Source organism: Pollachius pollachius (genome assembly GCF_949987615.1).
Source record: "Pollachius pollachius genome assembly, chromosome: 17".
In the NCBI taxonomy this organism is placed as follows: Eukaryota; Metazoa; Chordata; class Actinopteri; order Gadiformes; family Gadidae; genus Pollachius; species Pollachius pollachius.
In genome coordinates this window covers 12,013,366-12,027,695 of record NC_136950.1, presented here as the reverse complement: position 1 = coordinate 12,027,695, position 14,330 = coordinate 12,013,366, and the positions used below count along the sequence as shown (strand labels likewise).

The window sequence follows — 14,330 nt, the reverse complement described above, 5'->3', positions numbered from 1 at the left end:
ACACACATATACGGATACAGACACACACACACACACAGATGGAGACACAGACACAGATAGAGACACAGACACAGAAACACACACACACACACAAACAGACACACACACACACACATGGATAGAGACACAGAAACACACCGACAGACACAGACACAGACACGCACAACAATATTTACTTGGAGAGTATAAACTTGGGAATAAAGCCGGTGAAAAATAGGAACAGCAGAATAACGAATGAATAGAAATCCAATCCGACCGCTGCGGTCCGCCGCTCCGCCCCTCATGATCCTCGCCACCAGGATGGCCCCCGTCTCGTCGTCCCGCTTGATGGTCGCTCCCTGCCGGACGACAGAAACAAACAGTAGAGATAAATATTCGGCCCTAGAGTATGTGCTTTACGGTGCGGAAGACACGTAAGTGAAATGAAAACACCACAGGGTCGTATTTAGCCGCGAAGGCCAAGGCGCGCTTTAAAAACCTAGAGAGTGATCCGGCTTCGGACGGAGATATATTGAGGTGCAATAGGTACGTAAACCATCGCAGCCGGCCTTGGCGGGGTAAGTGTAGAGTCTAGTCTCAGGCTGCGGAGGCAGGGGACTAGACACACAAATACACGCAACAACAAACAGACACTGTACACTACAGACATAAATATAGACCCGCAATTCCCTTTGAGTTTTCCATATTCTTTTTTATGGAGCCTGGGCCTCGGCCAAAATGGACACACGGGTAAAGGGATAGTGTTTCCTCTTCCCCATTTCAAATGACAGTGTTGAACACTGATGACTTTACCAGTGGGAACCGCGGCGGGATCGGTACTGTTATTTTATCATCACCCCCTCCTCCTCGTCTTCCTCAACATCAAAAGAATGAAACCAAGCCAGCGCCAACCTGTCACAACACCTTTGCATTCAGCGTGTGCGTGTCTGTGGTGCATGTGTGCGTGTGACAGTATATCCACTGACAGAGGTTGTCAGAACGTGCATCCAAGATGCCCAATTGCAACCTTCTCTCTCTCCCCAGACCTGGGCGAGCAAGAAGACAGAGAATGGGGCCGAGACAGAGACACAGACACAGACAGACAGGCCGTGGCGCAGACTCCTCCGACAGACACCCTGTTTGTCTTCCTCGAGGAGTACTCATCCCCCCATTTCCTCACCTCCCTACCTGTGTTTCCCATCATCCCACCAGAGACTGTTATTGTTTCAGGATTCCTCAAAAAGAGGGATGGACTTTAATAGGAGAAGAATGAAAAGAAAACATAGGAAAGGCGCCGGTGTGGCTTTTCGCCGCGCGACGCTCGCTAGAAGCGTTTCATTCTGACCGGCCCCCCGACACGATGACGGGATCATGAGGGATCACAGGCTGTCCGACGGCACTCGCGTCCTCATGTTTGCTTTAGCATTATTAACCGTTCCCTTCTGTATGTTTGGCTATCTTCCTCGGGGAGCTCTTCTTGCTCAGTGAGTCTGAAAGCATCGCCACACCCAACCCCCTCCGTTCTCCATTGCCACCCCCCCCCCCCCCCGCTTTCTACCATTCCAGCGCTACCATTAGAGTGTCACCAGTGCTGTTTTTGTCGACTTGGTCGCTCTGTAATGGTTTTCCTACGAAGTAATGGCTTCCTCAAGGTCTTCATGACGGGGGGGACGGGGGCCATGTTGAAAGAAGGAAATCGGCAAGAGACACCAAGGGTAAGATAAGTCTTAATGGATGGGTTGGGAGGGGGGGGGGGTCTTAATGGAATAATTGGAGCAATTAGAGGTTGCATCGGGGAGTAAATCGGAGGAGGGGTTCACTGAGAGGGTAGGCCGCTGACGGACCCCCGGTGTCAGGGTCATGTGGCCCCCCTGGCTTGGATTTTAACCAGCACCCCATGTCACTGATGCAGTAGGTCCCAGAACGTGTGTGTGTGTGTGCGAGAGTGCGTACACGTGTGTGTGTGTGCATGTACACGTGTGTGTGTGTTTGTGTGCGTACACGTGTGTGTGTGTGTGTGTGTGTGTGTGTGTGTGTGTGTGTGTGTGTGTGTGTGTGTGTGTGTAGGTATGTGTGAGAGTGAGCAAGAAAGAGTTAGGGTTAGGGTCAGTGTGTGAGTGTGTCAGAGAGCGAGAAATTCAGAGAAAGAGAATGAGAGAGACCGAAGGAGAAAGCCACAGGGGAAAGAGACTGGGAAAGACAACAAATTAAGCCGTTTTCATCGTTTCCCTCCCTCCAGCTGGTATGATGAATGTCTTAATGCCTCTCCCCCTCCCCCCCCGGGCTGGCAGCAGAGGACGGTTTACACTGAACAGCAGAGAGCCAGCCTTGCCCCCCCTTGCTCTGGCTCATTACTGTGACAACAGAGAGCTGTCTGCATGCAAACACCACTGGCACCCTCTGCTCCAAGTCTGGGGCCATCAATGGCATCTGCCTAGTGTCTTACGGCACTACACAAAGCCCACTGTCATGATGCGTAGGGCCCGCTTCTGACTGTTGGCAATTTGAAAGATAAATAAAAGATTTTGCAATGGGAGACTCTGGGGCTAAAAACTAAACAACTATAAATGAATGAAAATGTGTTTTAGGAAATGTTTCTTTTTTTAAGAGAAGACATGTGCTCTTGAAGAATAGTAATTCCGACAACATTTATAACACATTTTCTGTGTTAAAATAACAAAAAACTGTTAAATGTCTAAGTCGAAAGGCGCCTCCAAAAGCAGCAGTGCTAAAAACAATGGCTGAATAGGATGAATATTAAAAAGGTGTTTTTCCGATTGATGTGGATTTAAAGAACACTAAGTACCAAAGGTGTTTAAGGTTACTAGGATACCAGCTAAACGATGGCAGATTACACTACAAAAAAAGTTTTTGAAAGCTGTTGGACATTTTTATTTATGTGCTAACTTGTGATTTGATGGATTTTTTTCGGGCCTGCCAAGCAAGCCAGCCAGTACAGCCAAGGCAACCAACCTCCAGGGTTTAGCAACAGAGAAATATTGAAGGAGGAGAGAGAGAGAGAGAGAGAGCACATGCTGATGTTGGAACAGTCTGAACTTCGCAGACGACACAGTAGCCAAATGAGGTCTTTCCTGATAAGAGCGCAGAGCGAGAGATCGGCCAAAAAGCCGACACACAAACACATGCTTTCCGGACGGAGGGTGTGTGGAGAAATAAATGAAATGTTAACGGGGCAAGGGCTGCAGAGGAAATAAGTCAGACTGAGAGAGCGAGAAAGAGCGCTTGAGGGAAGGGAAAATAAAAAAGTGAGAAAGAACAAGAAGGAAAAACAAGGCGATACTTTTGTACTGTTGTACGCCAACAAGCTGAGAAAAGGCAAAGGGCTCGTTAAGACCCTTATTTGCTGCAGGTGTCGAATATTAGCTGATGACAAGCCCGGATCAGAAAAGCTGTTCAGATCAACAACACATGGTCGGACAAATATAACGCAACAACTCATAAAACATCACGTCCTTCTCTCCCTGTGCCCGGTCCGGGGACAGTAGTTTATTGGACATTTAATAGCTCAAAAACTGTTTTGTGTGTGTGTGTGTGTGTGTGTGTGTGTGTGTGTGTGTGTGTGTGTGTGTGTGTGTGTGTGTGTGTGTGTGTGTGTGTGTGAGAGTGTGATTGTGTGTATGTGCTATGTAAACTGCGAGGTTGTATACAGGGAGAGGTCATGAGTGTGAGAGGAAACATTGACAAGGATCAGCAGACTTGGGCGAAAGGCTTAGCTTGTGCCCTAAATCTCCTTTTTTTTGTGCGTCTTGTGTTGTATGTCTTTCACCGAGACATGGGGCTGAGGGCACCAGATGAAGAGAGGCCAGACACTGCCAGACAGCCCTAGAGAAAGTGCTCAAGAGGCTGGATGATTGATGCTGGACAATCACTAAGCCTGATGCATGCGCTACGCTACGTTAGTAATTAGAGACCGGGCGCCACTTAACCATCAAGTGGCTAAAGGGGCTGCTCTCGTGGAATAAGGAAGCCCACTACAAACCCTCGGTGGAGGGGGAAAAAAGAAAACAACAATTTAGAGGGGCTTGTTATTTGGGATGTCTTCAGGCTATTCTCAGATTTGGACGGAAACTGACATTACTCAAAAGACCACCACATAAAAAACAGACAGACATAAAATCAGTCCATGTTGTGTAGTGCAGAACAGAGCAGCGAAGGAAAAGAGTGCACAGGAGTGCACAGGAGCGCCCGGAATAATTGACGTGGACGGGACGGGGGTCATCTCGGTGGAGCAGGGAGGGCGGTTGAGGCCGTGGTCGATTACTCATCTGTAAGGCGAGCTGCACTCGTCCTCCCTGGCGTGATTAGCTCCACATGGGCCGCTCTGGTCCTGAGGTATAAATACCCCTGGTTGTTATTGTTGGGCTCGGGTCCCGAACGCAACCGGCCCTCCATCTCTCCGCCGTGTGCGATGAGAGGAACCGGGGTGGGGGGCGGCACCGCTAGCCGCCCTGGGATCAGCACACGTGTGGGACCTGGCGGCCGAGTGATGCGTGATGACAAAACGGCTCACACTTTGTGCGGTGGCAGTGCGCGACAGAGACAGAGATTGTGCGTTGAGAAGTGTGCGTTGATAAGCAGCCGAGCGGAGCGGCAGCTGAGCCTTCCAGGGAGCCGTCAGTGTGAAGCGTGCACCGTGAAACTCCAGTAGATAACTGCAGGTCAGACAGATGGAATTCTGGGAAAGGTCCCGTGGCGACTGGAGCCTACCGTGTGCCTGACAGGCTAATCTCCTATGATGCAATTGACAGCGCCTATTGGCCGATGGGACGGATAGACGAATGGATGATTAGACATCTTGCTGCAAGCTGGCTGGGGGACATCGTGGATGGATGACTGCCTGGACTGGCTGGCTGTCTGACTGCCTTAGCGGATGGTTGGCTGTCCTTTGGCCTGACTCATTAGTCGTCTAGGAGTGGGTGGTTAGGGTTGGATGGCAATTGTGTTTGTGTGTGTGTGTATATATGTGTATATGTGTGTTTGTGTGTATGTGTATGCGTATGTCTGTGTGTGTGTGTCTATGTCTGTGTGTGTGTGCGCGTGTGTGGGGATGGCGGTGAGTGGGGATTTCTGGGTGTGTCTAACGCCACTTTGGAGACCGTAGCAAAACGAACCGTCCAGATGCAGTTACAGCAAAAGCATGCAGGCCCAGGCGCCCGGAAAAGTTCGGCAGCAAAAACAAGTGCTGAGGTTAATTTAATAAAAACACACAGACACACACACACACACACGGAACCACTCCTTCAAAACACGCTGTGGCATTCAACAAACATTTCTCCCTCACGGCTCAAATGAAGTGCGACAGGGGCCACGCCGTCGACGTGTTTTGACATGATGTCACTTAGCGGCATGAGCACGACAGCGGCCATAAGCCCCCGCTGACCACCGCGCTGAGTGCGGTGTCATACGCGGTGTAAATACCGCTGTAGTGGAAACACATGGACGCCGTTCCCCCTCCAGATGTGGTGCATGGGAGCGATACAAGTGTGACTTGGAACTGGCCTCATTGGGGCATTAAAATACAATTATCCCCACAATCATATCTGGCGCGTGGCAGCGTGTCACTGCGTCTTACCTCACTCGGATGGCAGGGAGCCGTCGTAAACACCTACGATTGTTACCGATATAAAGCAGACTACGTTAATGAGCGATCTGCGGAGAGTCCGCCAAACGGCAACGTTTTCAAAGCATCGGGGGAAGACCGAAAAAATAAAAAATAATCTGAAAACGGTTTGGTCATGATCGGAAAATCCACTTAGTGTTACAGTCACCTGTATAAAAGTTTAAGGCGGTGTCGTTAGGAATAAGAAGGAACTTGGGATTCCCGTCCAACCAGGAGGTGGAGAGAGAGAAAAAACAGGTATGGGTAAAATTTTTATATATATATAGTCTGTGAATCGGGTTGTACAGTACTTCGGGCCGTTGCTTTCGTCCCCTCTGTGTGACCTGACGTTCCCGCCACCTGTTTTCATTGAATCACCTGCGTTTGCTAACTCATTAGAAAAACAAGCCAGCAGTATTCCCCTGTTTCGCAGCCCGGCCTTCCTCCTGGCCCCAAGAAACCAGTCTTGGGTTTCCCCTTCTATTACCTTAACCCCGGCGTTGACCCCCTACTCTCCCACCAACCCCCCCTCACCTTAATTAACAAGTATACTGAGGAAAAGGAAAATTGCAGGTCATTATCATGATAATTACGCTGCAGAAAGGGAAATTCTTGGGAGGAAACGGCCAGATATGCACCCCTAACCCATCCAATCCCAAACCCAAAATACTATGAATCACAACGCTAGCACCGGTCATTACCCACACACACACACTCGCTATGAAAACACACTCCGGCCCACAGCTCAGCTCAAACACTGATGCCTTCAGGTTCTCATGTACGCATGGTGTGTGTGTGTGTGTGTGTGTGTGTGTGTGTGTGTGTGTGTGTGTGTGTGTGTGTGTGTGTGTGTGTGTGTGTGTGTGTGTGTATGTGTGTGTGTGTGTGTGTTTTTAAAGGGTGTGTGCGTACACTGGCGTACACGTGTGTGTGTCTCTCTCCCACACCCACACGTCTGGATCCCCCCCGGGGGTGAGTACACATGTATTCCTGAGGTGGATCGGCCACCCTCACTGCAGGGTGTCAGGACAACGCCAAGCGGGTTAGTCATCACCGCATCACACACGTACACGGGGCCTCTACATGGGTCCGTGCGCGTGAGCCCGGCAGAGTGCGAAACAAAAACAAAGAGACAGTTGTGTCAAATGAAAGAGCCACGAGGCCCCAGTGTTGGCCCTGGGATTGTTTAGTGCTTTCCCTGGTCCTCATCCTGGCTATGAAAACAGCACTTTCACATGTCACTTCTCATTTCCACCGGGGTCTGTGGAGACGCCGTGGCAGCGCTGGGCTCGTCGGGGAGAGCCCTGCGAGCAGGCGGGAAAACAATGGCCGCATTCAGCTCCCACCCGCCCCTTCTCTTCCCCCCCCCCCCCCCACCGCCAAACAACCCCTGGGAACGCCGAGCCGAGAGTATAGGTGGCGTGGATGGAGGCTCCGGGCGGAGACGTGGGATTCTCGGAAGGGGGCGGTAGAGTGAAGTGTTAAGGTGTGTTTAATGTTTGTGATTACACATGATGAGAGGAAGTGTTTATGTCTTACACAGGGCCTTGATGTATATCAGATTAGATGTGGCGAAGCCCAATGAGTTTAGGCTTTGAGGTTTTTACACCACACATGTTCACGCTCCAGCAGGCCCGGGATGTGTGTGTCTGCCTGTCTGTCTGTCTGTCTGTGTCTGAGTCGGTGTGTGTGTGTGTGTGTGCGCTTCGTAATGCAGCACTTATTCACACATTGTAGAGACACTCCGCGGAGGACTTGTATACACATTCATAAACTATGAACACACGCGTCTTAAAAACATGCTTTCACAAACACACAGAGAGCCACGCCCAGCGGTGAGGCAGTGGAACACTACCAGCACTCACAACTTTAATGCTTGTATTTGAACGCGGTGCTCAATCTTTCTGTGCCGGTGCTTCCAATGAAACCCAGACCTAATCCATCAAACGATGTATTGCTTTTAAAGCACATGACTCCGTCTGCAAAACACTAACATGTGTGGTGTCTCGCGTAATCTCGTTAGTGCTTCCATTAATCCCCTGCCAGTGTCGTTACTTTCTCCTCGCGTTTGTCGCGGCACACTATAAACAGAAGATAGCGAACTGTCTCTTTCGATCCCTCCCAAGTCCACCGAGGCTAAACCTTTCCTTTATTTCTCTGTCGAGATCAAGAGATGCCCGCATTGTTCCTTTGGGCACATCACAAACACGCTCATTGTGAGCCGCCACATGTGTTAACGTGTACACCCACTCGATGTCGGCTGCGGAACGAGGGCTGCGTTTAAATTACGGCGCGAGGCAAAGTGATTGTGACGTGCGCTATCTGCGGCGGGCGAAGTCGAGCCCTTCCAGACAAATGAGATCAGAGCAGCTGCTTTTGTGCACTTCTCCGTGCATCCCGTGGTGCGTGTGGCCCGCCCTGTAAGGACACCGCCCTGCCAACCGCCCCCGCTGGAGGGACGGACCTTTCTTCTGTCCTGACCCACCCGATAAACACACACACGTTAAAATATTACCATTGACTCAAGATGCGTTTGCGTTGCGTTTGATGTCCCTGTCAATAATAATCTGAACACACACACACACACACACATACACACACAGCTGAATTGCATTAAACAGAAGAGAGGAGGGCAAAAAAAAAAAAAAGTCCTTGGCAACTTCAGCAATGAAAATGTTGGACATGTCATATGAATTTTGTACACCGAGCAAGTGCTGTGTTAGAACACTCATGTCCAGCCAGTGCAATTTGCGGTTTCTCCAAATGAGAAGCCCAGCTGATTCGCTGGCAGCTTGTGGCTGTGGGGAGACGAGGACCACGGGCCCAGTAGTGGCAGAATGGCATCGCCTGGTCCTGCCAGCGGTGGCAGTAGGAGACGGTGGGCTTGGCAAAGCAGGGTCCGATGGCATGGCCCCCCTGCCCAACCCCCCCTTTCATTTTTCCACACACTGGCACTCGATGGCAACCGGTTCTAATGGGAAAACCAATCCTCCCCTCGCGGGCAGCCAACCAACTCCGGGATAGTGCAAGGGAGTTTGGGGGATTGACATTGAGCCCGTCGCATTCCTGGCCGGGTCTTTTCATTCTTTTCCCCTGCTACTAACGAAGCCTAACTGCCCAGACAGACGAGACACAGGGAGGAGACGATATATGGAGTGTCGGGTTCTGAGCTTGGATGGCATTCTAGTAACCGAGCGCGCCTCCGTCCGCGCCAAGGTGCGCAGGTGTCTCTCACACATGAGCCGCGGTGATAGTCTCTCGGCCCGAGAAGAGCGACAGGAGGGCAAACAAGCAGGAGAGCACTGCCTGTCGGTCCGGGAGATTTGCGGTTCGTTACACACAGGGAACGGAACGCACCAAGGGGAGATAGAAGACTGGCACGCGAGTTGGTATCCAAGACTGAGATTTCGAGAAGTGGCGGTGGGGCGGCGTCCCGAACGCGAAGCAACGGCGATGGGTCGACCTGAACGGGACGACTGTTGAAGCCGGCCCGCTTCCAGCGAGCGGTCCATAAAGAGAACGGCCGAACAGCGGGGGTTTCTGGAGCCAGCATCTCCAGTCTGCTCTTTGCATTTGCGTCATGGTTTTAAAGGGAACAACTAGACGAGGGGAACAGAGTCTGAACACAGTGGGCCTGTCTGCCTCTAATGTTCTCACATCATACCAGTGGTCACTCCCAGCCACTGGAGTGGGTTTGAAATGAGACTTTACAGAGAATTCCAGCGGAGGGGTTTATATATATTTCTGGGATGCACCGAGGATGAGGATTTACGGAGTGTGTCAGTATCTGGGTCCTTTTTCCTTTCTCTCTAGCCATTTCGTCCTTGCAGCTTGTGGCACAAGCTGCACAATTCGGTCCTGGCGTCTTCTGTGCTTTTTGTCTAGAGCCGGCCTATTATTCAGCCTGTACTTCTGACCTTTTATCACTTCAGGCAAAAGAAATACGCAAAACTATAAAATAAAGAAAAACAAAAAAAATCTCTCCTGATGCAAGCAAACTCCACCCCCCACCGCATGCACACATGCACAAACATGCACTCCACTTTCCTCCATAAACGTTATCCAAACATATTCTTTCAATAAATAAGACACAGCTGAGCCCTTGCTTTTCAGAAATACAGCCACATGTTTATTCCGCTTCCCAGAGAACCCAGTTATTTCATCGTCCCGACGTTTGAACAAATAAATCAGGCCCTTTTGGTTTCTGTGCGGGGGGAACGGGAGCACGAGGAGAAGAAAAAAACACTGCGGTGGAGGAGGGAGGTTGTCCTGGAAGATTGAGTTTTTACGGTGTCCCTAAAGAGCACCGCATGAAGTCACGGTCTGAAAAATGATAGCAATTAATCAGAGCTACCGAATACATCCACTCGACTAATCACAATTTACCTAATGGATTAGTCACCGGGAAAGAAGGTTGTGCGTGCTAACTCCGCCATGCTGGAAAACATTTTTGAGATCAACAGACAATGACGTTCAGACCAACAAAAGAATACTAAAGAGGATGAGAGATTATTTGCCTGTGGAGGAGGGAAATCAAAAGAAGGATATGGAGGGCCAGGATGAGGAAAGAGGCGAGGAAATTAGCCCCGATAGTGAACGGACCTTTTGCTATGATGTCAAGTTTGAGGATTGCGGGCTGATTACCTGGAACTGCGAGTTACAGGGCACATCCAAATCTATTCAGAGCAGCGGTGCATGAGGACTCTACACAATAAATAGGATTTTTTTCTTTTTAATTTCTCGGTTAGCGGGAACGGATGTGACTCAATATCTGACCTCGAGGCGGTGTTCCAAAGTGGAAACAGCCTGAGTGTTCTTTTGAGGCCACTTTTTCCTGAAGGGTCTCAAAAGTTGGCGGCAGGTGCCACGTCCGTAGGCCACAGGTTAAGGCACTAAACGGCAAACTCTCATACTGACTCAAAGGAGATTCGTCTGGTTGATAGGGGGGGTACACTAACAGTGAAGCATGTTTGACTTTGGGTAACTTTTGAATTCACTTTTGGCAGCTGAGGTTTCAGCTTTAGTCAATACATTACACATACATCAACCCAGATCAAAACAAGCGTATCCGTATCCATTTCCTCGGTGAAAGAGGTTCAATTATCACTTTGATAGCCATGCCTACAGAAGAACTTTTAATCAGATCAATTCATGGCAGACACATACCATTGATCCACGGCATTATAGACAGAGGCAACATTGCTCCACGGCTTGTGTCCAGCGCTATTCACAATGTACTTTGGATCGACTCTAGAAAATGTCGCGATTCCTATTGCCACAACAGAGTACACCACTACATGCTTAAAACACAGGAATGCAAATCATCCATTTCCTCTAAACATGCAAGCCCTGGACGAAAAGGCTTTCCCCTGGGACAGGAAGTAGGCATGTCCTCCCACCCCTGGCGGTTTAGCAGAGCTCCATGCCTGGCCAGACCACAGGGAGGCCGGACTCGAAATGCCCCCTATAATCACCTAAGGTGCTTTGGGTGACTCTGTACCCTGTCAACCACAGCACCACTATAGCGAGCCAGCCGATGGCACATTCTTTGGATGGCATGTGGCCATAATGGTCCTTTGGTATTTATTGTTTTGTTTTTGAAAATACACTTAAAAGCACGGTGGAGCCCTGCCGAGGTACCCTACACTTGGCACGCTCTGGGGAATTCAGGCAGTGGTGAGCCAGCCTAATTGACCGACATTCTATTGGTTAAAAGTCAAGCCTCGGCAACGGCCAAGAGATCAGCTTCCCCATTGGCCGACCTGGGTGCTCTATTAAGCATGAATTGGGTACGTTCAATATTGTTTAATTGAGCCAGGGAAATATTGAATGTATTTCTTATTATAAATAATGTGTATTTTGAAACTCTAGCAGCCCATAGCACAGTATAAGTTATTTACCCTTTCAAATTCTTCTTTTTTTCTTTTAGTCTATGCGGTTTTTACGTTTTCTTTGGCAGAATAACTATTTTCATAGGCTTAAACAATTAGTCAATTGTTTTGAGTTAGTTTGAGTCTTACTCGTGTAGGATAATAAATCGAAGCTGACAGCTTTGGGAATACAAAAGAGAGGACTGTTACGTGATGGTTGTTACCCGCCGAACCGAAATCCGCAGACCAAATATTTGTCACAGTACAACGACAGTACATATGGCCTGAAAACAAAAAGGTTGCAGCAGAATACACCAGAAAAAAAAAATGCATCTCAGCTGTGTCCCTACAAATACAAAAAGAAAAAGAGTGAGTGAGAGAGAGAGAGAGAGAGAAAATGAAATAGGGCAAATGACCCCATGTTGGCCCCTAGTAAAAAGGCCCTGCTTACAGCCACATGACAACCACACCTTCACACTCTTCGACTCAAACCAAGCCACTCCAGCACTTCCGAAATAGCCTGCACCTAATCAACACTCCTAAAATCGGCGCGTAAACGAGCTCCCAGAGACCGCTGGACGCCTGGGCCAATCCCGGGAATAACAGGAGACGGACGTGGACATGTATTATAGAGGGAGTAACACAAGCAGATGATTAGGCTGACCAGCACTGGGTTAGTAAATCACATCACGGTCGGACAGGAATGAGACACAACATCAGTATACAGTGTTTATATGTGCCACAATTATTTTATGCCCAAACTCTGCTTAAAGTGTAGGGAAGAGAGAGCGAGAGCGGGAGAGAGAGCGAGAGAGAGACCCAAATATGGCTGAGGTGTGTTCCTTGTTTGCCCCGGGGTTGTGGTCAGAGGAGTGGAACAAGAGGGTGGTTTAGGACAACCCGAAAAAAATAATAAAAAAAGGCACCGTCCGAGACATGGTCTGACCAGATCAAAGGAGGGTGGGGCCTACTGACGAAAAAGAAAGAGTACCGTGATGACAGGCAGAGGTCCTCGACAGTCCATCACAGGCAGTGTGTGTTTGTGTGTGTGTGTGTGTGTGTGTGTGTGTGTGTGTGTGTGTGTGTGTGTGTGTGTGTGTGTGTGTGTGTGTGTGTGTGTGTGTGAGAGAATACTTGTGCGTGCAAGTGACCATTTGTGTTACTGGGATTGCGTCATAGTATAGAGGTCAGTCCGGAGAGTGAAAAAAAAATGATGTGTCTGGGTTCTAAGAATAGAGATGTTATAAGAGAGACATGATAAACCAGAATTACTACATGAAAAAACACACCCTCCTGCCAGACACAAAGGCATGTGACGTGATTAAGACCTCAGCAGCACCTCAGCATCATAGAGGTATGTGTGTGGACACGCTTGTTGGGGGAGTTCACAGTTCACACACACACACACACACACACACACACACACACACACACACACACACACACAAACGGACAGAGGGCAGCGCTGGGAAAGGACCACAGGCCGAAGCCACCAAGTTGTTAAAGACGCCGTCCCAATGAAGGACTGCGCTTGAGGTCAGGTCAGACATGCAGGCGGGCGGACAGAAAGACAGACGGACAGACAGGCGCGAGGCAGGCCCGGGGCGGACAGCTGATTGGGCGGGTCGGTCGACAGACGAAGACGGCGTTTTGAGAACACGATGATGGGAAAACAGCGACGACTGACCCTGGAGCAAGGCAAACCATTTTTCACGAGTCTCTGACAAGCTGAAAATACACACGGCTCAATGGTAGGGAAGCTGCGGTCGGCTCTGCTCCCTGCACCGCGTTTACTACTTCAAGGTCGAGGGTTCGATTCCCACAGGCATTGGAACCGGCTTGGGAAACACATGGGAAGCGATTGTTCGGAGCTGGGCTGCTCAGCTCGTACACGGACGCTACATGCGAGGGTCACACGTCCACGGTGTGTACGTGTGTGGACGGGGGCGGCGTCCGCTCGGCAGGAAAAAGGCGCACACACACACACAGCGGCCCGGAATCAAAATCACACGGAGCGGCTTCGGTGACAGCAGACAATAGGAGTTACAGGTGTCAAATTATACCACCAGGTGTGAGTGTGATTCGCCGTTACAAGCCTTCTTTTTTTTTATCTGCCTCTTCTGACATCACAAGTGGGCGTGTCCACCTAGATGCGTGACGGAAGATGAGCAACGTTTGCTACAGTCCACTGGGTAGGCTGGTAGACTGATCTATCCGGCACACATCTAGGTGGACACGCCCGCTAGTGATGTCAGAAGAGGCAGATTTTGAAAACAGCTTGTAACGGCTTATCACACCACACCTGGTGGCATGTCAGGGGACCTTTAAATCACACAAAGCACATGACCACAGACGATAGGAGTTAGAGAGAGGAGGCAGGAGAGCGGACTCACCAGCGGCTCCTTGTTCTTCACCAGCCGGATTATCTTCACCGAGTCCTCGTCGTCGTCGATGTCGTCGGGCAGCGGCGGCAGCTCCGGCTCGTAGTTCTTCTGCGCCACCATGTCGTGCACCGACAGCAGGCCCTGGGGTGGAGGAAAGAGAAGTGATTAACACGGGAATCAGTCAAACCAAAGCGGTGATTTCCGTGTTACTTAAGCCCTAAAAAGCCCAGGGTTAATGCGACTAGACGGCTGCGGTTTCGATCCGTCATTCTCTCTCTGTGAGCCGGGCGGAGGGAAGGTAGGGCCTGGCACGGAAGAGCGTTATGGATCGGGGTGTCGGCTCCGAGCGGTCCGTGATGGATGCCATCGTGTTTGGGAGGCTGCTCCATGAGCTGCATGTGTTGAGGGTCATTAGGGGCCAATGCTCGGGGCCCCATTCATCTCTCTGATTAAAGACATCAAGCACTTTTCATTCAC

At 50.0% G+C, this 14,330-nt stretch overlaps 1 protein-coding gene across 2 annotated transcripts in view; it reads right to left on the bottom strand.

The window, feature by feature from the left end:
- mpp7a (MAGUK p55 scaffold protein 7a) overlaps positions 1 to 14,330 on the bottom strand; it is a 119,795-nt gene that overhangs the window by 40,602 nt on the left and 64,863 nt on the right. For both annotated transcript variants that reach the window (XM_079754361.1, XM_079754362.1), the window contains 2 exons: positions 13,863 to 13,994; positions 257 to 338 (listed from right to left, as the gene is read on the bottom strand). In XM_079754361.1, coding sequence (XP_079610487.1) covers positions 257 to 338; positions 13,863 to 13,994 — 214 coding nt within the window. The remainder of the gene's footprint in view (positions 1 to 256; positions 339 to 13,862; positions 13,995 to 14,330) is intronic.